This window comes from Gorilla gorilla, chromosome 15 (assembly GCF_029281585.2).
Source record: "Gorilla gorilla gorilla isolate KB3781 chromosome 15, NHGRI_mGorGor1-v2.1_pri, whole genome shotgun sequence".
Classification (NCBI taxonomy): domain Eukaryota; kingdom Metazoa; phylum Chordata; class Mammalia; order Primates; family Hominidae; genus Gorilla; species Gorilla gorilla.
In genome coordinates, this window is record NC_073239.2 from 84,004,618 (window position 1) to 84,028,923 (window position 24,306).

Here is a 24,306-nt window from a genome sequence, read left to right on the forward strand (position 1 = left end):
GACAAATTGGAAAATAATATTGGGAGAAAAAAAAGATAATTGTTTTATTTAGTTTGGCCAGTATCTCCAGAGCATTATTATCAAATTGGAGACCAACCTGGTGGGATATTTTGCATGCAGTTCAATCGCCAGTGAAATTTCAGAGTGTTTTTTGACTTCCACAGGAACATTTTCTCATCCTCCTATACTTTCAATATTTATTTAAAGATCCTTTGGGCATTCACCTTCAAAATGCCAGATACCATTGTAGGTGCTAGATATGCTAAACTCAGTTTAGTAAATTTTTTTTTCATTAGAAATACGCAACATTAACCTAATAGAATAATTTGTGGTGGTTTTTTGGCTTTGTAGCTGCTAAATCCTGAAGATGACCTCTTACCAGGGAAGATTCGAGACAGCAATCGTTCAACTCTTCTAGCAACAATTCAGGAACATGGTTACCCCACAATCAACTTGGGTATTGTAGGAGACAAGTAAGTATTTGATGTCATTCTGAAAAGTTTGTATTGTACAAATACGAGTTTTTGGAATACTCATTAGGTGGAGTTGCTGCTAAAGAGACAGAAATTTAATGTCATAATTTTCACTTATCTCATTCTTCAGAAGCCAAAGAATATTGAGGTATCTATGTCCTTTAGAGATAAAGATTTCTTGGAATGTCTCTGAAAACAAGAGAAATACTTTACTTTCCTGTAGTATGTTAGGTTTCAAAGGATGTTTTTGTAATAGTTTTGGTTTTATCCCAATGGAGCTAACAGTGATGGCATTATTCTGATTCACATTTTCACTTCTTTCAAGAAAGACAAGAAAAGCATAGGTAAGAAGAGAAAGAGAGATTGTCAAAATTAGCACTACCTAATTCTTTGAAATTTAAGTACAATTTTTTTCTAGGACTTCTATATTGATTTTTGTATCTTTATGTAACCTGTTTCTCCAGGCTTTACCTACTTGAAAGTACAAAGGGAAGCACAATGACTATAATTACTCAATTTTTAAGAGCCTATTACCCCCATCTACTGAATTAACTCAGCCCTCTGCTAAGTTTTCTAAGTATTTCTGTGAATCTTCATTGCTGTCTCATGTGTGATCAAAAGCAAGTCTACACTTTCTAAACATCCTAGTATCATGCAACACTGCTTTCTGGCTGTCTTTCAAAAGTCACCCTTTCCAGTTCACTAGAGCTACACCTGCTTTTAGTAATACTCAAATATCAACCCAATGGAGACAAGGCTCAGAGACAGATCTGAGTGATAAATACTCATGATGTATCTATCACCCATAATCCCCTTTCTCTCTTATCACTACCTCATCACTGTGTAGACCTCATTAAGCATGGATCCTTCTTCCCTTATGTTGAGTACTTTCCCAAAACTCAGATGTGCTTTTGAAGAGGTTCTGACCTACCATTCACAAGGTAGGATCTGACAAGGCATGCTATGAACTTTATCTTAGGCTCACACTGGACATAGTCTAACCTAAGCTTGTCCAGGCCAGGCACAGTGGCTCACGCCTGTAATTCCAGCACTTTGGAAGGCCAAGGCGGGTGGATCACTTGAGGCCAGGAGTTGGAGACCAGTCTGACTAACATGGAGAAACCCCATCTCTACTACAAAATAGAAAAATTGCCTAGGTGTGGTGGTACACATCTGTAATCCCAGCTACTCGGGAGGCTGAGGCATGAGAATCATTTGTGCCTGGGGGGCGGAGGTCGAAGTGAGCTGAGATCATAACACTGCACCCCAGCCTGGGAAACAGAGTGAGACTCTGTCTCAAAAAATAAATAAGTAAACAAACTAAGCTTCTCCAACCCGTGGCCCATGGACCACGTACAACCCAGGACAGCTTTGAATGTAGCCCAGCACAAATTCACAAACTTTCTTAAAACATTATGAGATTTTTTTGCGATTTTTTTTTTTAGCTCATTAGCTATCATTAATGTATTTTATGTGTGGCCCAAGACAATTCTTCTTCTGATGTGGCCCAGGAAAGCCAAAAGATTGAACACCCCTAGTCTAAACCTTGGACACAAGCATCTTGCCAGTAACCTGAAAGGTAGTAGCTTTTATGTCATCTAACCTTTTGAAGTTCTCTTCTTTCCTCCTGATTTTTTTTTTCTTTCTCTGAGGACACTGGAGTGGAAGCTGGTGTATTTTCAAATGTCATTCTTTTTAAAATCTTCACCATTTGTATTTGCATGGATGTTTAGCTCTAAAGAAGTTTGGCCAGGAGTGGTGGCTCACACCTGTAATCCCAGCACTTTGGGAGGCCAAGGCAGGTGGATCACCTGAGGTCAGGAGTTTGAGACCACCCTGGCCAACATGGTGAAACCCCGTCTCTACTAAAAATATGAAAATTAGCTGGGGGTAGTGGTGCGCACCTGTAATCCCAGCTACTCGGGAGGCTAACACAGGAGAATCACTTGAACCCGGGAGGTGGAGGTTGCAGTGAGCTGAGACTGCACCATTGCACTCCAGCCTGGGCAACAAAACGAGACTCCAGGGCCCCTCGTCCTAAGAAGGGAAAGTAAAGCCAGTGTACAGGAAGGAAAGGGGGGAAAAAGCCAGTTATTTGAATTTGGGCCTTAGCAGTAACCTATCCTTTAAGATACAAGTACTTAAAAACTATCCTATCCAGATACAGCTTTTCCAAAGACCAAAATCAACTTCTGAGAAGAGAAGTGATAAATCCAAGAGTTTGAAAACACAAAGATAAGGCAAGCAGGCTTGAAACTTCATGGAACAAACACCACATTCTTAGGGTTATTTCCCTCCTACCAATGGCTCTGGCCCTACCTCTAAGTGCGTTAATGAGCTCTAAGAAATAGTATAAGGAAAAAGGGAGCTTTTAAATTGTTTTTACCCTAATTTGTTCTGGACTATAATTCTGCCCATTCTCCCTCTTACTGTTATACTTGTTTTTTTAAAGAGGTTACTTAATATACTGTATATACTGCCATTATCTTGAAGTACTCTAAAGGCCAAAACATCATTGAAAGGCCAACATGTTGGTATGCTGATATTTTTCTGGGATCCACACTGTTAATTTGTGGTGGACATTTCCTAATAATGGTGATATTGCATTTAACTCCAAAATATACTTTGAAAACAGTATAAAGAACAACAAAACTATAAACAGATTAAGGCAATTCAGTGAATGTACAAATCTCTAGTGTATACCCTTTTCTTGAATAGTAATACCTTATATCAAACTGAGAACAATTTTAAAAAAAAAGAAACTGATGCAAATCTAGGCTTTCTTAGTCTTAGAGTGCTATATTGAAGGGGTCCAGAGTGAATGGTGTAGAATGCAGAGGTGGAATGTGGGAGGAAATAATTTATAATTGTTCTAATGGAAATCTGTGCTGGGAGTTTAGCAAAGAAAACAAGGTATTTAATCTACAGCCTATTGATATTCTGTGAAGGCTACCCTCCTTCATTCTTCTTCATCCTATTTAGCCATTTGCTAAGGAAAGCAAATATTGTCACACAGAAGCATCTGGGTAAAGCTCTCCAGGGAAACAAGCAGAGTCATGGGAGAAACTGTACCCTAGGTTTAAAGCAGCGAGAGAAATAGCTCAAGAATGTCAATAAGGGCGAGGTGCAGTGGCTCACGCCTATAATCCCAGCACTTTGGGAGGCCAAGGCAGGCGGATCACCTGAGATCAAGAGCTGGAGACCAGCCTGACCAACATGGCGAACCCCCGTCTGTACTAAAAATACAAAAATTAGCTAGGCATGGTGGTGCATGCCTATAATCCCAGCTACTTGGGAGGCTGAGGTAGGGGAATCGCTTGAATGTGGGAGGTGGGGGTTGCAGTGAGCCAACATCGTGCCACTGCACTCCAGCCTGGGTGACAGAGCGAGACTCTGTCTCAAAAAAAAAAAAAATGTCAGTAAGCACAGAACCTTACTCAACTATGACAGATAAGGGTAGAGAGTGACAGCTCTATTTGTATCATTAAAAAAGGTTTGAGTCTGGTTTTTAAATTCTATATGATTCTATTTCTCAGCTCTTATTCTTATCCCTGCCATAATTTTGACAATCAAAGTAAAATAGAAGAATAAGACTTTGTAGCTCTTTGAAGTGAGTTGGACTAAATGGCCTTTGCTTACTATACCTTTTATTTTAAAAGGTTAATTTAATAGTACTATGAAGATTACTGGAGGGATGCTTCAAATACCTGAGAATTAACAACTATATTTGAAAATCATTCATTTGTAAACATTATGTATATATTAAAATACATTTCTTGTTTTCTCACACTGTTTGGAACACAGTACTGTTGGAGTTCCTATAGTCTTTTTCTTTAAAGAGACACATTTTGAAACCCAGAGATATTAAGTAACTTGCCCAGCATTATACTACTAGTTAGTGGCAGAGATAAAAATGGAATCTAAATTTCCTGAGATTGACAATCCATAATTCTCTACTATCATTATAAAGACAAGATATTGTATACCTGTGTACTACTGTGGGCTGGATTGGTCAGACAGAGTTTCATAAACCTCTAGTTTCAAGCTAGAACTTAAAATAATTAGTAGGATTTAGATAGGAAAAGAGAGTGTGTTAATCCAAGTAGGAAACGGAATGCACAAAGTAGAGAAGTAGAAACAAATAGTGGTCTAGAGAATTAGAAATGAACAAGAGGTTCAGGTAGAAGGATAAGACAGGTAAATTGAGTAGAAATTTGAACCAGATTTTGAAAGGATGTGGAGAAATAGGAACACTTTTACACTGTTGGTGGGACTGTAAACTAGTTCAACCATTGTGGAAGTCAGTGTGGCGATTCCTCAGGGATCTAGAACTGGAAATACCATTTGACCCAGCCATCCCATTACTGGGTATATATCCAAAGGACTATAAATCATGCTGCTATAAAGACACATGCACACGTATGTTTATTGCGGCATTATTCACAATAGCAAAGACTTGGAACCAACCCAAATGTCCAACAATGATAGACTGGATTAAGAAAATGTGGCACATATACACCATGGAATACTATGCAGCCATAAAAAATGATGAGTTCATGTCCTTTGTAGGGACATGGATGAAATTGGAAATCATCATTCTCAGTAAACTATCGCAAGAACAAAATACCAAACACCGCATGTTCTCACTCATAGGTGGGAATTGAACAATGAGATCACATGGACACAGGAAGGGGAATATCACACTCTGGGGACTGTTGTGGGGTGGGGGGAGGGGGGAGGGATAGCATTGGGAGATATACCTAATGCTAGATGACGAGTTAGTGGGTGCAGCGCACCAGCATGGCACATGTATACATATGTAACTAACCTGCATAATGTGCACATGTACCCTAAAACTTAAAGTATAATAAAAAAAAAAAAAAGGGCTTTGCAATTTAGGCTGCCAAACTACCCAATTCAGTTAAATTTGAAGTTTGGGTATTTTTTGGTTTGTTTGGGTTTTTGTTTTTGTTTTTGTTTTTGTTTTGCCGAATTGACATAAAAAACTATTATTTTAAAAAGATCAATTGATCTAGATTTATCATATAAGCTAATGATGGAGACTGGAAATAAGGAGAACAATACAATTTGTTTACTCATTGTTTAATCAGTCACCAGGAAGTATTGATTGTGTACCTGTGAGTCGTCTGGAGATCTTATTGAAAATGTTGATTATTGTTTAACAAATCTGGGGTGGGCTGAGATTTTGCATCTCTGACAAGCTCCAAAATTATACCAAACTGCAGGTCTGTGGAACACAGGAAGTATCAAGAATATAGTAAGATCAGTCATGCGTCTGCTATGAATTTTAAGCCAAAGGCTATGGAAGATACAAAATTGAAACAGATATTGATCTTACTTTTGAAGAATTACAAATTCCAAGCAGTAAAAATATTTTAGAACGTTCCAGAACTTAAACTCAAATTTGGAACTATAAGAAGAAAGAGATTAAATAAAGAGAAATATTGAAGTCTATTATGTAGAAGAGAGCAGTGTCACTGTTGAATTATCTTTGTCTGGATTACAAAGCCTCAAAATGGTATGTGTATGTAAACACAAAATGCCTGGAAAAGCAAGCTGTTAGGCCTCTTTACCACAATTTTATATTCCTATGTAGCAACATACTATTTCCATATCTTTATTCTCCACTCAAAATCTATTATCTCTTGGCTTTTATAGCTCTTTTTGCTATGCTCATTCCCCTAAATATAGGTCTCCCCGTGGCTTACCCTTGGCTTTCTGTCCTTTTCATTCTGTATGCTAATGACTGACTACCAAATCTTATATCCCCAGCCCAAATATGAAACTAGTAAAGCCTAGATATTCTGAATTGGCACAAATTTATGTGAGTTTATATACTTTTAAGCACAACCCTATTTCTACTTTTTTTTTTTTTTTTTTTTTTTTTGAGACGGAGTCTCGCTCTGTCGCCCAGGCTGGGGTGCAGTGGCGTGATCTTGGCTCACTGCAACATCCGCCTCCCGGGTTCAAGTGATTCTCCTGTCTCAGCCTGCCGAGTAGCTGAGACGACAGACACCCACCACCGTGCCTGGCCGCTGTTTCTACTTTTTTCCCAAGATTCATTTTATTTGAAAAAAGCAAGTTGCAGAATAACATGTTTAATTTTATCTCACATTGAATAGCAACTGAACAAACATATATTTATAAATATGGTATATGCATGGGAAGGTATTTATATGTAGAAATACCCTATACACCCAACTGTTATTTCTAGTAGTAAGAGTTTGCATATGGGGTAGAAGTTAGAGAATTAAAAGTGATGGTAAGGGCCAGCCACTGTGGCTCGTGCCTCTAATCCCAGCACTTTGGGAGGCCAAGGCAGGTGGATCACAAGGTCAGGAGTTCAAGATCAGCCTGGCCAGTATGGTGAAACGCCGTCTCTACTAAAAATACAAAAATTAGCCAGGCGTGGCGGTGGGCGCTTCTAATTTTTTTTTTTTTTTTGAGACGGAGTTTCGCTGTTGTTGCCCACACTGGAGTGCAATGGTGCGATCTCAGCTCACTGAAACTTCCACCTCGTGGGTTCAAGCGATTCTCCTGCCTCAGCCTCCCAAGTAGCTGGGATTACAGGCATGCACCACCACACCCAGCTAATTTCGTATTTTTAGTAAAGACAGGGTTTCTCCATGTTTGTCAGGCTGGTCTCAAACTCCTGACCTCAGGTGTTCCACCTGCCTTGGCCTCCCAAAGGGCTGGGATAAAAGGTGTGAGCCACCGTGCCCAGCCACTTCTACTTTTTTTTTTTAATATTTCTGAAATACTTGAATATTTTTACCCTGAGGATATACTGTATTTCTTTTATAATAAAAGAACCTCCTAAAAATTCCCCTTATGCATTATTAAAAATTTGGTGGAGCAGTATTGACAACTGTAATCAAACTTTTCAAAACGGACAAAAGAGGCAAGCAGCTCATCTAAGGAATCTGAATCTAAGTAAGAGCTATTAATACTATTAGGTGTGTAATGCCATAAACATAGTGATAAGTAGGCAAATTAAAAAGAAGCCAAAGTCTTGCTGCATTTTAAGTAAAATTATAATATTTTGTAATACAACAAAAGTTTAAATCAAAAGATTATAGAAAACATAGTTAAATGCAAAATCTTAATGTCTATATTGACTTTGAATTTTATTTCTCTTTTTTTTTTTTTTTTTTTATTATACTTTAAGTTTTAGGGTACATGTGCACATTGTGCAGGTTAGTTACATATGTATACATGTGCCATGCTGGTGGTATATCTCCCAATGCTATCCCTCCCCCCTCCCCCCACCCCACAACAGTCCCCAGAGTGTGATATTCCCCTTCCTGTGTCCATGTGATCTCATTGTTCAGTTCCCAGCTATGAGTGAGAATATGCGGTGTTTGGTTTTTTGTTCTTGCGATAGTTTACTGAGAATGATGGTTTCCAATTTCATCCATGTCCCTACAAAGGACATGAACTCATCATTTTTTATGGCTGCATAGTATTCCATGGTGTATATGTGCCACATTTTCTTAATCCAGTCTATCATTGTTGGACATTTGGGTTGGTTCCAAGTCTTTGCTATTGTGAATAATGCCGCAATAAACATACGTGTGCATGTGTCTTTATAGCAGCATGATTTATAGTCCTTTGGGTATATACCCAGTAATGGGATGGCTGGGTCAAATGGTATTTCTAGTTCTAGATCCCTGAGGAATCGCCACACTGACTTCCACAATGGTTGAACTAGTTTACAGTCCCACCAACAGTGTAAAAGTGTTCCTATTTCTCCACATCCTCTCCAGCACCTGTTGTTTCCTGACTTTTTAATGATTGCCATTCTAACTGGTGTGAGATGATATCTCATAGTGGTTTTGATTTGCATTTCTCTGATGGCCAGTGATGATGAGCATTTTTTCATGTGTTTTTTGGCTGCATAAATGTCTTCTTTTGAGAAGTGTCTGTTCATGTCCTTCGCCCACTTTTTGATGGGGTTGTTTGTTTTTTTCTTGTAAATTTGTTTGAGTTCATTGTAGATTCTGGATATTAGCCCTTTGTCAGATGAGTAGGTTGTGAAAATTTTCTCCCATGTTGTAGGTTGCCTGTTCACTCTGATGGTAGTTTATTTTGCTGTGCAGAAGCTCTTTAGTTTAATTAGATCCCATTTGTCAATTTTGGCTTTTGTTGCCATTGCTTTTGGTGTTTTGGACATGAAGTCCTTGCCCACGCCTATGTCCTGAATGGTAATGCCTAGGTTTTCTTCTAGGGTTTTTATGGTTTTAGGTCTAACGTTTAAATCTTTAATCCATCTTGAATTGATTTTTGTATAAGGTGTAAGGAAGGGATCCAGTTTCAGCTTTCTACATATGGCTAGCCAGTTTTCCCAGCACCATTTATTAAATAGGGAATCCTTTCCCCATTGTTTGTTTTTCTCAGGTTTGTCAAAGATCAGATAGTTGTAGGTATGCGGCGTTATTTCTGAGGGCTCTGTTCTGTTCCATTGATCTATATCTCTGTTTTGGTACCAGTACCATGCTGTTTTTGTTACTGTAGCCTTGTAGTATAGTTTGAAGTCAGGTAGTGTGATGCCTCCAGCTTTGTTCTTTTGGCTTAGGATTGACTTGGCAATGCGGGCTCTTTTTTGGTTCCATATGAACTTTAAAGTAGTTTTTTCCAATTCTGTGAAGAAAGTCATTGGTAGCTTGATGGGGATGGCATTGAATCTGTAAATTACCTTGGGCAGTATGGCCATTTTCACGATATTGATTCTTCCTACCCATGAGCATGGAATGTTCTTCCATTTGTTTGTATCCTCTTTTATTTCCTTGAGCAGTGGTTTGTAGTTCTCCTTGAAGAGGTCCTTCACATCCCTTGTAAGTTGGATTCCTAGGTATTTTATTCTCTTTGAAGCAATTGTGAATGGGAGTTCACTCATGATTTGGCTCTCTGTTTGTCTGTTGTTGGTGTATAAGAATGCTTGTGATTTTTGTACATTGATTTTGTATCCTGAGACTTTGCTGAAGTTGCTTATCAGCTTAAGGAGATTTTGGGCTGAGACAATGGGGTTTTCTAGATAAACAATCATGTCGTCTGCAAACAGGGACAATTTGACTTCCTCTTTTCCTAATTGAATACCCTTTATTTCCTTCTCCTGCCTGATTGCCCTGGCCAGAACTTCCAACACTATGTTGAATAGGAGCGGTGAGAGAGGGCATCCCTGTCTTGTGCCAGTTTTCAAAGGGAATGCTTCCAGTTTTTGCCCATTGAGTATGATATTGGCTGTGGGTTTGTCATAGATAGCTCTTATTATTTTGAAATACGTCCCATCAATACCTAATTTATTGAGAGTTTTTAGCATGAAGGGTTGTTGAATTTTGTCAAAGGCTTTTTCTGCATCTATTGAGATAATCATGTGGTTTTTGTCTTTGGCTCTGTTTATATGCTGGATTACATTTATTGATTTGCGTATATTGAACCAGCCTTGCATCCCGGGGATGAAGCCCACTTGATCATGGTGGATAAGCTTTTTGATGTGCTGCTGGATTCGGTTTGCCAGTATTTTATTGAGGATTTTTGCATCAATGTTCATCAAGGATATTGGTCTAAAATTCTCTTTTTTGGTTGTGTCTCTGCCCGGCTTTGGTATCAGAATGATGCTGGCCTCATAAAATGAGTTAGGGAGGATTCCCTCTTTTTCTATTGATTGGAATAGTTTCAGAAGGAATGGTACCAGTTCCTCCTTGTACCTCTGGTAGAATTCGGCTGTGAATCCATCTGGTCCTGGACTCTTTTTGGTTGGTAAACTATTGATTATTGCCACAATTTCAGCTCCTGTTATTGGTCTATTCAGAGATTCAACTTCTTCCTGGTTTAGTCTTGGGAGAGTGTATGTGTCAAGGAATGTATCCATTTCTTCTAGATTTTCTAGTTTATTTGCGTAGAGGTGTTTGTAGTATTCTCTGATGGTAGTTTGTATTTCTGTGGGATCGGTGGTGATATCCCCATTATCATTTTTTATTGTGTCTATTTGATTCTTCTCTCTTTTTTTCTTTATTAGTCTTGCTAGCGGTCTATCAATTTTGTTGATCCTTTCAAAAAACCAGCTCCTGGATTCATTGATTTTTTGAAGGGTTTTTTGTGTCTCTATTTCCTTCAGTTCTGCTCTGATTTTAGTTATTTCTTGCCTTCTGCTAGCTTTTGAATGTGTTTGCTCTTGCTTTTCTAGTTCTTTTAATTGTGATGTTAGGGTGTCAATTTTGGATCTTTCCTGCTTTCTCTTGTGGGCATTTAGTGCTATAAATTTCCCTCTACACACTGCTTTGAATGCATCCCAGAGATTCTGGTATGTTGTGTCTTTGTTCTCGTTGGTTTCAAAGAACATCTTTATTTCTGCCTTCATTTCGTTATGTACCCAGTAGTCATTCAGGAGCAGGTTGTTCAGTTTCCATGTAGTTGAGCGGCTTTGAGTGAGATTTTTAATCCTGAGTTCTAGTTTGATTGCACTGTGGTCTGAGAGATAGTTTGTTATAATTTCTGTTCTTTTACATTTGCTGAGGAGAGCTTTACTTCCAACTATGTGGTCAATTTTGGAATAGGTGTGGTGTGGTGCTGAAAAAAATGTATATTCTGTTGATTTGGGGTGGAGAGTTCTGTAGATGTCTATTAGGTCCACTTGGTGCAGAGCTGAGTTCAATTCCTGGGTATCCTTGTTGACTTTCTGTCTCGTTGATCTGTCTAATGTTGACAGTGGGGTGTTAAAGTCTCCCATTATTAATGTGTGGGAGTCTAAGTCTCTTTGTAGGTCACTCAGGACTTGCTTTATGAATCTGGGTGCTCCTGTATTGGGTGCATATATATTTAGGATAGTTAGCTCCTCTTGTTGAATTGATCCCTTTACCATTATGTAATGGCCTTCTTTGTCTCTTTTGATCTTTGTTGGTTTAAAGTCTGTTTTGTCAGAGACTAGGATTGCAACCCCTGCCTTTTTTTGTTTTCCATTTGCTTGGTAGATCTTCCTCCATCCTTTTATTTTGAGCCTATGTGTGTCTCTGCACGTGAGATGGGTTTCCTGAATACAGCATACTGATGGGTCTTGACTCTTTATCCAACTTGCCAGTCTGTGTCTTTTAATTGGAGAATTTAGTCCATTTACATTTAAAGTTAATATTGTTATGTGTGAATTTGATCCTGTCATTATGATGTTAGCTGGTGATTTTGCTCATTAGTTGATGCAGTTTCTTCCTAGTCTCCATGGTCTTTACATTTCGGCATGATTTTGCAGCGGCTGGTACCGGTTGTTCCTTTCCATGTTTAGCGCTTCCTTCAGGAGCTCTTTTAGGGCAGGCCTGGTGGTGACAAAATCTCTCAGCATTTGCTTGTCTGTAAAGTATTTTATTCCTCCTTCACTTATGAAGCTTAGTTTGGCTGGATATGAAATTCTGGGTTGAAAATTCTTTTCTTTAAGAATGTTGAATATTGGCCCCCACTCTCTTCTGGCTTGTAGGGTTTCTGCCGAGAAATCCGCTGTTAGTCTGATGGGCTTCCCTTTGAGGGTAACCCGACCTTTCTCTCTGGCTGCCCTTAACATTTTTTCCTTCATTTCAACTTTGGTGAATCTGACAATTATGTGTCTTGGAGTTGCTCTTCTCGAGGAGTATCTTTGTGGTGTTCTCTGTATTTCCTGAATCTGAATGTTGGCCTGCCTTGCTAGATTGGGGAAGTTCTCCTGGATAATATCCTGCAGAGTGTTTTCCAACTTGGTTCCATTCTCCACATCACTTTCAGGTACACCAATCAGACGTAGATTTGGTCTTTTCACATAGTCCCATATTTCTTGGAGGCTTTGCTCATTTCTTTTTATTCTTTTTTCTCTAGACTTCCCTTCTCGCTTCGTTTCATTCATTTCATCTTCCATTGCTGATACCCTTTCTTCCAGTTGATCGCATCGGCTCCTGAGGCTTCTGCATTCTTCACGTAGTTCTCGAGCCTTGGTTTTCAGCTCCATCAGCTCCTTTAAGCACTTCTCTGTATTGGTTATTCTAGTTATACATTCTTCTAAATTTTTTTCAAAGTTTTCAACTTCTTTGCCTTTGGTTTGAATGTCCTCCCGTAGCTCAGAGTAATTTGATCGTCTGAAGCCTTCTTCTCTCAGCTCGTCAAACTCATTCTCCATCCAGCTTTGTTCCGTTGCTGGTGAGGGACTGCGTTCCTTTGGAGGAGGAGAGGTGCTCTGCGTTTTAGAGTTTCCAGTTTTTCTGTTCTGTTTTTTCCCCATCTTTGTGGTTTTATCTACTTTTGGTCTTTGATGATGGTGATGTACAGATGGGTTTTCAGTGTGGATGTCCTTTCTGTTTGTTAGTTTTCCTTCTAACAGACAGGACCCTCAGCTGCAGGTCTGTTGGAATACCCTGCCGTGTGAGGTGTCAGTGTGCCCCTGCTGGGGGGTGCCTCCCAGTTAGGCTGCTCGGGGGTCAGGGGTCAGGGACCCACTTGAGGAGGCAGTCTGCCCGTTCTCAGATCTCCAGCTGCGTGCTGGGAGAACCACTGCTCTCTTCAAAGCTGTCAGACAGGGACATTTAAGTCTGCAGAGGTTACTGCTGTCTTTTTGTTTGTCTGTGCCCTGCCCCCAGAGGTGGAGCCTACAGAGGCAGGCAAGCCTCCTTGAGCTGTGGTGGGCTCCACCCAGTTCGAGCTTCCCGGCTGCTTTGTTTACCTAATCAAGCCTGGGCAATGGCGGGCGCCCCTCCCCCAGCCTCGCTGCCGCCTTGCAGTTTGATCTCAGACTGCTGCGCTAGCAATCAGCGAGATTCCGTGGGCGTAGGACCCTCCGAGTCAGGTGTGGGATATAGTCTCGTGGTGCGCCGTTTTTTAAGCCGGTCTGAAAAGCGCAATAATCGGGTGGGAGTGACCTGATTTTCCAGGTGCGTCCGTCACCCCTTTCTTTGACTCAGAAAGGGAACTCCCTGACCCCTTGCGCTTCCCAGGTGAGGCAATGCCTCGCCCTGCTTTGGCTCGCGCACGGTGCGCTGCACCCACTGGCCTGCGCCCACTGTCTGGCACTCCCTAGTGAGATGAACCCAGTACCTCAGATGGAAATGCAGAAATCACCCGTCTTCTGCGTCGCTCACGCTGGGAGCTGTAGACCGGAGCTGTTCCTATTCGGCCATCTTGGCTCTCCAAAATGCCAATGACTCTGAATTTTATTTCTCATACTATTTTGCAATTGCTCAAATAATAAGACTTGAAAATTTAGCCATAGTATATATTTGTAGAACTTGACAGATAACTAATGTAATAGAAACCTTAGCCTACCTACATTTTGTTTTCTCCAAGCATAAAAAGTATTTCATAGCTATGTTTTGTTTTCCAGAACCCATGGTGATAAACTGTTCATATTAGATATTTTCCCCCAGTAGATGATAGGTTGGCAGCATCATTGACTACAAAGAAAGAGAGAGAGAAAGAAAGAGAGAGAGAGGGAGAGGGAGGGAGGGAGGGAGGAAGGAAGGAAGGGAGAGGGAGGGAGGGAGGGAGGAAGGAAGGAAGGAAGGGGGAGGGAGGGAGGAAGGCAGGAAGAAAGAGAAAGAAAGAAAGAAAGTCTTTAATGTTACCCTTGACAAAATATCAACTATTTTACCTTGTCTAGAATTCTACAAAATAATAATGTAATATATTGGCTTTGAATTTTCAACCTCTCATTATAAATTCTTTTTCTTCATTTTCATGTTGTTCTTTCTTCTTTTGATTGCACAGTGCCTTTCTATTCTTTCTGTTCTTTTCACTCAAATGCATTCTTTATATATTTACAGATTTTCTACTTTTTAAATTTTAGATGCAGGGGCTAATGTGCAGGTTTGTTACATGGGTATTTTGGGTGATGCTGAGGTTTTGAGAACCAATGATCACGTCACCCAGGTAGTGAGGATAGTACCCAATAGTTAGGTTTTAGGCCCCTTACCCCCCTCCCTCCTTCCCTCCTCTAGTAGTTCCCAGTGTCTATTGTTGCCATCATTATGTTCATGAGTACCCAGTGTTTAGCTCCCACTTACAAGTAAGAACACGCAGTATTTGGTTTTCTGTTCCTGCATTAATTCACTTAGGATAATGGCCTCCAGCTGCATCCATGTTGCTGCAAAGGACATGATTTCATTCTTTTCTATAGCTGTGTACTATTCCATGATGTATATGCACCACATTTTTTTTATTGAAGAGCATTCTATGTCTCTGCTATTGTGAATAATGCTGCAATGAACTTAAGAGTGCATGTGTCTTTTTGGTAGGATGATTTGTTTTCTTCTGGGTATATACCCAGTGATGAGATTGCTGGGTTGAATGGTAGTTCTCAGTTCTTTGAGAAATCTCCAAACTGCTTTCCACAGTGGCTGAACCAATCTACACTCCCACCAACGGTGTGTAAATGTTCTCTTTTCTCTGCAGCCTCACCAAGATCTATTATTTACTTTTTAATAATAGCCATTTGGACTGGTGTGAGATGGTCTCATTGTGGTTTTGATTTGTATTTCTCTGTGATTAGGGATATGTTAAATGATCATATCCCTAAACATATGTTCGTATGTTTGTTGGCTGCTTGTATGTCTTCTTTTGAGAAGTGTCTGTTCAGGTTTTTTGCCTATTTTCTAAGGGATCTGCCTTAAATATGGAACAGCAGATGTCCTAGTTTTCTTTTCCCCGAGGCTGGTTCAATAACCTATTAGCCTCCTTTAGTCCTCGTAGACAGTGTGAGCTACTGTAGGGGAAGAGTTGAAGACAAAGAAATGTAGATGGGTAAATAAGTACTGAATGCTATATGTGCTAGCCAAGCAGTTGTGGCCAGAACTTAGTAAGATATTGGTCATTTGAGCACATATATTTTTCTCTGTTACTGCTTTTTTTTTCTTTTTTTTCTCAGTTTCCTAATAAATTTGCTTTGAGAAGTTGTTGTCTTGTATGGCTTAAACAGGGTGGAAAAAGGATTTGTGAGTATTGGGCCAGGGTTGTTTTCTTTCCCACCAGATAAGCTCCATGAATACTAGGACAAAGTGTATGTTGGTAAACACTATATCCACAGCACTTAGTAAGGATACATTAAACAGCCCTGCCATCTTTTCCTATACCATTCTCTCTTTCCATGAAACCTAGAAACTTTCAATTATACAACAGTCCAGAAGAATCTTACAGGGCCCCTTCAAAGTAAGTCCAAAAGCCTTGACCATAGGAGCAGGCCAGAAAGTATGGTACTGACAGTAGAGTTGCATTCCTGAGACACGTCCCCAAAAAATGTACAGTGTAAAGCTTTGTGGCTGGGTGGTTCATTTTATATTTCTGAAGAAAAGCATCTTGGGAGAAATTCCAAATAGATTTAGCAGGCTTTTAATTTAAAAAATTGAGGAGCAGCTCTCTCAGGCTTGAAAAGATCTTACAAATTTACTTCTTGAATATAACAAGCGGTAATCATTATCCAAATAGATAGAATCCACTTGGGGAAATTTTTTTAAATAAATTTCAGCATTAATTGAGTTTATATAATTCCTCAAACTGATTTTAAGTATTGAATAAGGATTCAACTTTATGACAGCTCAGCAATATAGCTTCTGAACTGCCAACTTGGACCTTCTAGCCTTTCAAGGCCTGAAGGAAGGGCTGGGAAATTCCCATCATTAAGAAGATTTCCCCCTTCTGGAAAATTGCCATCACAGAAGCCTGCCCCACTCAAATCCTGGGCTTACTTGACTATGTCATAGATTGATGTTTTGTATTTGAACTGCCTCCTCTTGCTGCTGCGAATTTGTGAAGCTACCTCTTTATATTAAAGCAAGAAGCAGAAGGACAAGTACTGAGATAGAAAATTGGGTTCTTAAAAACCTGGCACATTTAGCAGGAATTATCAAGATAGACTTAACAGCACAGTGATTATTTGGGCAACGCCCAGTGCCTTACAACTTCCAATTTGTGAACCAAACACATCCTAATTTTTCATTGCTTACCCAATGTTCTTAAAGTAGGAGTTTTCTAATCATCAACGATAATTTAGATCTGAATTTAATTGGTTCTTGTCATTTTTATAAACTATCTGCTCTCCTTATGGCATGAACCTCCTTTTCTGCTCAAAATGCAAAGTTTTCATTTTTTAGTCAACATAATAGATTTATTTTCTTCTTTTTTTTTCTTTTACTCCTGGCAAGCTGGGATAGATTTATTTTCTGATCATTTTTCAGCAGAGGTTTGTCATTTTCTATTGGTTAACAAAGAACATTCTTTCTACCTTAACAAACGTGTTTAATGACGAGAGGTTCTTTCCGATCTCAGTGATAGACTTTTTATGTAGCTGTTAGAGTTGCCCTCCTTTATCTTTAAGCGTTGCTATTGCAGTTGACATTTCTGTTTCTTCTATGAATAACCTCTAGGTATTACTGTAGCTTTAGACATTGTTTTCCTACCCCAAACTCATAAAAAGTAATGTCTTCCAGAAAGCCTGTCCTAATTATCTCCAACTAGTTCTAATCATTCTATCCCATTTACCCTTTTTGTCATTTCTTTATATTATATATAAATATATGATATATATTTTTTCATTTTAATTAATGCATTTGAATTCAACAGATGATATTAATGTCATTGCTTATTTCACTCATTTTTCTAACTTTTTTTCACTGATGAGTTTTCTGCACTAGTTATAAACTTAAAGGCAAGAACCATGCTTTCTTCTTTCTTTACATGACTCCATGGTCCCAGAACACCCAGTGAGACTGGAAAAGAATGAAATGATGGCTATATGTGTAGTATGTAGTTTGATTCCATTCGTGAAGTAGACACCCAGAAAAGATTTGTAGTTAATGAATTTATCTTTGACCTCTGAAGAAACTATGATATGATTAATAGATGTCCTCAGCTATTTTTTGTTACCTTGGTATGATTAACTGCCAACATTCTTTAATCCACACATCCTAGACTTTTTCTCTGTGTCATCTTGACTCATCTTAAAATGATGCAGCTTGCAGTTGGTGTAACAGATGAAACAGGAAACTAATTAGCAGCTGTTGTCCATCTGTGTGTTTATATTAAATATTTTAAAATAGAAATGTATTTGCATTCTGAATACTCTTTCTGAAATTCATAAATCCTAAACTTGGGTAAATGCTGTAAAATTCAAAACCAAGACAGAGCCTTTACCATTTATCTTCATGATAAAGCAAAAATAATTTTATGCCAGAATCAGTATTATAGTAATTTGAGGCAGATGTAAATTTTAAAAAGCAAAAAAAGTCTTAACTTTTTTAAGTTGCTTTGGAATTGAGCCCCCAAAGCAATCAGATTGAAATCTGAAAAGATAACAGTGTTGAAAAGATGTCATACCCTCTGAATATATTCTTTCTTCACAGAAACTGATGAGTACATACACTTTTGAGAAAGCTGCATTCATTCTCTGACAGATTTATTTTGAAACATGCTTCTCCTTTCTCTTTTTCTACCTTTCTATTAAGTGCATGGTTCTTTGACATGTGATCAACTTAGAACTCTACAGAGAGTGCTATTAATATTGGTAGCCATCTTCCAAGTTGAAGATGAATGTCATGGCTTTAGGAAGAAAAGATACCGTTATTCATTTCACTCAAGTCAAATAGGCAAATGTTTCTTATGTTCAAAAGTGAAAGGGAGAAGAGTATTATCTACAAGACAAGTATCAAATTGCATCAGTCAGGTCAGATTGGTGTTTCCCTCTATGCTTCAGTTTATATGTGAAAAGAAAATAGTCATTGTGTTTATGTAACTTTCAGTATTTCCATAGAATCACAGTATCTTATTCTGATGTTAGCTAGTCCAGACTTTCACCCAATGGGGGTGTTAAGGAAAATCTGCGACAACTTAGCTGTTAGGTTTTTGTTTGAATTCTTTTCGTGAGAAAGATCTCTACTGCCTCATGAGGTAGCACATTCTATTGTTCGATGGCTGTTAAAGTAAGTATGTTTTTCCATTACACAGAGCCAGTCTTTCTTCCTGCATCTGTTAGCCCTAATTCTGCCCTCCAAGCAATGCCAAATAAGTTGGCTTCCTCTTTTACATGATATTTGAATACACAATTGTTTCACCTTAATCCCTTCTCAAAGTACTGTTTATGATTATATGTTTAGCAGTATCTTTTCTTTCATCCCCAGACAGTATTATTAGCCTATGATATTATAATTGAGTAACTAAACTATTTACTCCCAAAGCTACTGTGGATAGACTGACTTGAAATCAAGTTTCATTCAGCTCATTTACTGAGTGCCTACAATGTGCAGGAATTTGGTGGGGCAATCAGGAAGTCTGGATGAAATGAGACGCTGTCTTGTGAGAGAGTTGTATACTGCTGCATCACCTTTACAAAGTTTCCTTTTATCACAATTTGTTGCATCTCTTTATTCTTTTTTTAACATCAAATCCCGTTTTGACATTAATATTACTACTCCTGCTTTTTTGCTTATTTACATTTGCCTGGTGACTTTTTGCCCTACTTGTTATTTTCTTTCTTTCTTTCTTTTTCCTTCTTTCTCGTTCTCTTTCTTTTTTAATTTTTCTTTTCTTTCTTTTTTCTTCTTTATCTTTCCTTTCTCTATTTCTTTCTCTCTTTTTTTCTCTTTCTTTCTTCTTTTTTTTTTTTTTTTTTTTTTGACAGAGTCGTACTCTGTCACCCAGGCTGGAGTGCAATGGCACAATCTCAGCTTACTGCAGCCTCCATCTCCCAGGTTCAAGTGATCCTCCTGCCTCAGTGTCCTGAGTAACGGGGATTACAGGCACCTGCCACCACGCCCAGCTGATTTTTATATTTTTAGTAGAGACAAGGTTTCACCATGTTGGCCAGGCTGGTCTCGAACTCCTGACCTCAAGTGATCCACCTGCCTCGGCCTCCCAAAGTGCTGGGAATAATTATAGGTGTGAGACACCGTGCCCAGCCTAGATTTAGCTATGTTTTTTATAAAGGACTGTGTGTGTGTGTTTCACTACTGTTTTCTCTCCTCCAACTTCCCCTACCTTGAAGTCTATGTTCTGAATCATTTTTTCATTTACAGTCATTTTTCCAGAACATTACTTGGTGATTTGTCATCTGAATCTTTGCATTTTAACACGTATCATTCTTCCATTTTGATTGGTGAATGACTGGATGTAGGATTTGAGGGTTGTATGGCTTGAAGAGATATGTTGATGTTAATTTACTATTTTCTAGTTTTTGGTATTGTAGGTAAGAAGTCCAAAGCCAATATTACTTTTTCCTTTGTTAGTAACCCAATCTTCCTATTAAATATTTGGTAGCTTGTAAGATTTTCTGTTTATTTTTGAAATTCCAAAATTGTACCAGGACATATTTAGGTTTATGTTTTTGTTTTGCTTTTTTTTTTTTAAATCAATCTTGGCTGGAACTTAGTAAACCTTTTCAATTTCCAAGTCCAACTCTTCTCAAATAAATGAAATTTTCCTCTTTTCCCCCCTATCTCTTCCTTTATTTCCTTATGGAATTCCTATTGGTAGTATGTCAGTCTCTTGCTCTGTCTTCTTATTATTTTCTGCATGACTTCTATATTTTGCCCTTTTGCACAATCCTTGGAGATATTTCTACCACTTGATCTTCCAAGCAACTAATTGAATTTTTGACAAGGACTGTACTTACCTTCATCTACTAAATCTTAAAACTTGAAAATCACATATTTTGTTCCAGAACACAGTTTTAATGTCATAATTGAATCTGTATTAGTGTTTTAATTGCTTATTATTGTTATTAAAATTATCTATTGCCCCAGAAGTTTTATTTCTCTAGGGGATATCCTAAATATTATGCTCATTCTTCCACTCTCCAGTTGGTTGTTACTTAGGTTGCTGGTATTTTCCTCTCCCTACTGAAAGTTCGATTCACCCTAAGGGTTCTGGAAGCTGCTAGGGTACTTTGGGCCTGGTGAGAATGGAGTTACAGTGGGAAAGAGGATCATGACTGGCAAAAGGAAGAGAGGTGTCAATTCCTGAATTAGCAAAGCACAAAATGGCAAGCTGCTAGTCTTCTATTAAAGTACAAAAAATAAACAGTCCAAGCCTCTGTGCTTCCTGGACGGTTTTGTTGTAAAGGCTGGACTTTCCCAGCCTTTAAAGGATAGGGCAGTCTTAGTATTTTTTCAAGTAGACTTCAGACTTCTGGGTCAACCTAAAAAAATTTATAGCTTTGCCCTTGATCTGGATCCCAACCAACCACAAATTCTTAGAATCAGTGAATGTTAGAGATGAAAAAGACATACTCCAAATGTCCTCATTTTATAGATAAAGAGAATAATACCCCCTTCCCCAAAAAAATGATACTAGTTTTTCAGGATCATCTAGGTAGTTAGCAGTAGAGATAAAACAGGATTCTAGACTTTGTGACACTCAGGTCTTCAACTAATGGCTTTATCTTCTGTTGCCTAGTACATACATTCTTAGCATTAAAGCAATTGTCTTATAGAATGCTTTCATGTAATATTGGTACTCTAAGAGAACAATGGTTAGGTATTTAATAATTCAAATGAAAATGAATGGGAAGTGTTAGTAAATCAAGATTCATGTTAGTATTAGAATTATTTTTGGCTAGGCGCAGTGGCTCATGCCTATAATCCCAGCGCTTTGGGAGGCCAGGAGTTCAAGACCAGCCTGGCCAACATGGCAAAACTCTACTAAAAATACAAAAAATTGCCAAGCATGGTGGCACACACTTGTAATCCCAGCTACTTGGGTGGCTAAGACACGGGAATCACTTAAAGCCAGGAGGCAGAGGTTGCAGTGAGTAGAGGTAGCGCCATGCATTCCAGCCTGGGTGACAGAGCAAGACTCTGTCTTTTTTTTTTGAGAAGGAGTCTTGCACTGTCACCCAGGCTGGAGTGCAGTGGCACGATCTCTGCTCACTGCAGGCTCCACCTCCCAGGTTCATGCCATTCTCCTGCCTCAGCCTCCCAAGTAGCTGGGACTACAGGTGCCCGCCACCATGCCCGGCTAATTTTTTGTATTTTTAGTAGAGGCAGGGTTTCACCATGTTAACCAGAATGGTCCCGATCTCCTGACCTCGTGATCCACCTGCCTTGGCCTCCCAAAGTGCTAGGATTACAGGCATGAGCCACCAGGCCTGGCTGACTCTGTCTTAAAAAAAAAAAAAAAGAATTATTTTTAGGCCAGGTGCAGTGGCTCATGCCTGTAATCCCAGCACTTTTGGAGGCTGAGGCGGGCAGATCTCTTGAGCCCAGGAGTTCAAGACCAGCCTGGGCAACGTGGTGAAACCCTGTCTACAAAAAACACAAAAAATATTATCCAGATGTGGTGGTGCACTCTTGTGGTCCCAGCTACTCAGGAGGCTGAGGTGGGAGGATCACTGTAGCCTGGTATGTGGAGGCTGCAGTGAGCTGTGATCACACCACTGCACTCCAGCCTGGGTGATAGAGTGAGACCCTGTCTCAAAAAAAGAAAAAAAAAGATTTATCTTTAAAGGAATGGCTAAGCACCATCCAAATTAAATTAAAACTGCAGTTGTTAATGAAGAAAGATTTAAGTGATATCATGATATCCCTTTAAGATACGCCACTCTTTGCGAAAAGGGAAACTACTGATATATACCTAGAAAACTTAATCTGCTTAATCCAATAGCCCCTCTAGTGGCAGTGGTGAGAATAAGTCAAATTTTAGAAGTACAAATTTTGTTTCTATCAGTATTTGGTATATACAAATAAGATTTATATATTTAGATAAATGCTGATAAATAGCTTTTATCTGAAGGTGTTTTATGTGTAACAAAGTGTCTTTCATAATGCAAATATTACTATATTTAGAAGAAGAATAGAGAAAACACAGGATGAGTTTGAACCTAACACTACCTATGTGAACCTCAGTGTCCTCTTTTGTACTGCCTTCCTCACAGAGTTGTGAGATTAACACATAGGTGTGAAAATGTATTTTTTAAAAACATTAGTATTGTCCTTAATTTTATTTCTTGGATATTAATTGATCTTATATGTGGGAAGTTCTGTCTTAAATATAAGGTCAGATTATAATGTTTTGTAGTTTTAGCCTCCTATCATTGAGAAAATTAATATACCCTACTTGCTTTATGTGAGAAAACTGAGAAAATCATGAACTGTTTTCTCTCTATTATATTATTCATGATTATAACCCTTGTTACCTATTTCCTCTTATCACTATTCAGAGTAATCTTTGAGTTTTAGAAAGAAAACTCAGTTTTTATATGTTAAAAATGAAGAGTCGGGGGGAAGGAATATGAAGTAAATATTGGAAAATATTAGCATTTGTCAAATCTGAGCGATGGATACATGGGTGTTTGTTATACTGTTATGTAGGAAATGTTTTATAATTTAAAATATAGCATGAATCATAAAAAAGGAAGCAAATTTATGATGTGAATAGGCCCTTAAGCTATGGTTAACCAAAATCATAGTTTTCATCTGAACATGGGATTCTGAATCATGTTCATTTCATTCCACAGAGTGACAGTAAAATGTTCACACATGCAGTTTTCTGCTGGTTACCCCAGACAAATCCATACTTCTTGCCATAGCATCCTCTCCTTTTTTTTTGTTTTTTTTTTTTAATTATTAAGAGACTAGGTCTAGGGCCAGGCACGGTGGCTCATGCCTGTAATCCCAGCACTTTGGGAGGCCAAGGTGGGCGGATCACTTGAGGTCAGGAGTTCAAGACTAGCCTGGCAAACATGGTGAAACCCATCTCTACTAAAAATACAAAACATTAGCCAGCCATGGTGGCGGACATCTGTAATCCCAGATGCTTGAGAGGCTGAGACAGGAGAATTGCTTGAACCCAGGAGGCGGAGGTGGCAGTGAGCCGAGATCGCGCCACTACACTCCAGCCTGGTCAACAAAGCAATACTCCATCTCAAAAAAAAAAGAGAGAGAGAGAGAGACTAGGTCTCACTACATCACCCAGGCTAGAATGCAGTGGCTATTCACAGATGTGATAATAGCTCGCTGCAGTCTTGAACTCCGGGGCTCAAGCAATCCTCTCACATCAGCCTCCCAGGTAGCTGAGACTACAGGTGTGCCACCACACTTGGCCAGCATCCTCTCTTTCTGATGATTCTGGACAAGGGTCCGTTCTCATTAGACTCTTCCTTTTATGGTATATTACATGCCTTTAAAAAACTACACAATCACTTCTGATTAGGCAGGGAGTGGAACAAGCATTTAATAAGAAGCCAGAGTTTGTAGTCCTGGCTCTGCCATTTACCGCTCTGTCTACACTTTGCCTCTCTGAATATAACTTGCCTTTTCTTAAAATGAAAATAGTAATACCTTTTCAGTCTAGCATACAGATTTGTTGAGAGATTATAGCATGCAACATAAATGAAGTTATAGATCCCCTGGCTGTTGTCATATGTTGGTACCTGTCTCTCTAGTAAGGCAGGATGTCTGATCAAATCTCCAGAAGCCAGAAGCGTACAACAGAAAGGAGAGTTACAGAGAGTAGCAAAGGGGGATAGAGTATGGCAGGACCCAAATAACTGGCCCAGCAGTGACAATGGACAAGATAACATTTACAACTTTGAGATTCAATGATTTTGTGAATATACTACCCACAGAGCACAAAGTATCATTGAGCATATTCTTTGAAACATGATAAATTTCAGTAAGGATTTGGAACAAAATCCCTTTCAGCTGATTTCTGCAACTTAGAAAATTTCATGTAGAGAATTGATGTCTCTGAGGTTTTACAAAATAGGAAAAAAACATGTTTCCCAGATAATATGAAAATAATGAGTAAGGCTGGCACGGTGGCTCACACCTGTAATCCCAACACTTTGGGAGGCCAAGGCGAGCAGATCACCTGAGGTCAGGAG

At 38.9% G+C, this 24,306-nt stretch overlaps 1 protein-coding gene across 15 annotated transcripts in view; it reads left to right on the forward strand.

Moving 5' to 3' along the window:
* The window catches only part of GPHN (gephyrin), a 674,811-nt gene that overhangs the window by 609,197 nt on the left and 41,308 nt on the right, over nucleotides 1-24,306 (forward strand). For all 15 annotated transcript variants that reach the window (XM_055362127.2, XM_055362134.2, XM_055362131.2 and 12 more), the window contains one exon: nucleotides 352-473. In XM_055362127.2, coding sequence (XP_055218102.1) covers nucleotides 352-473 — 122 coding nt within the window. The remainder of the gene's footprint in view (nucleotides 1-351; nucleotides 474-24,306) is intronic.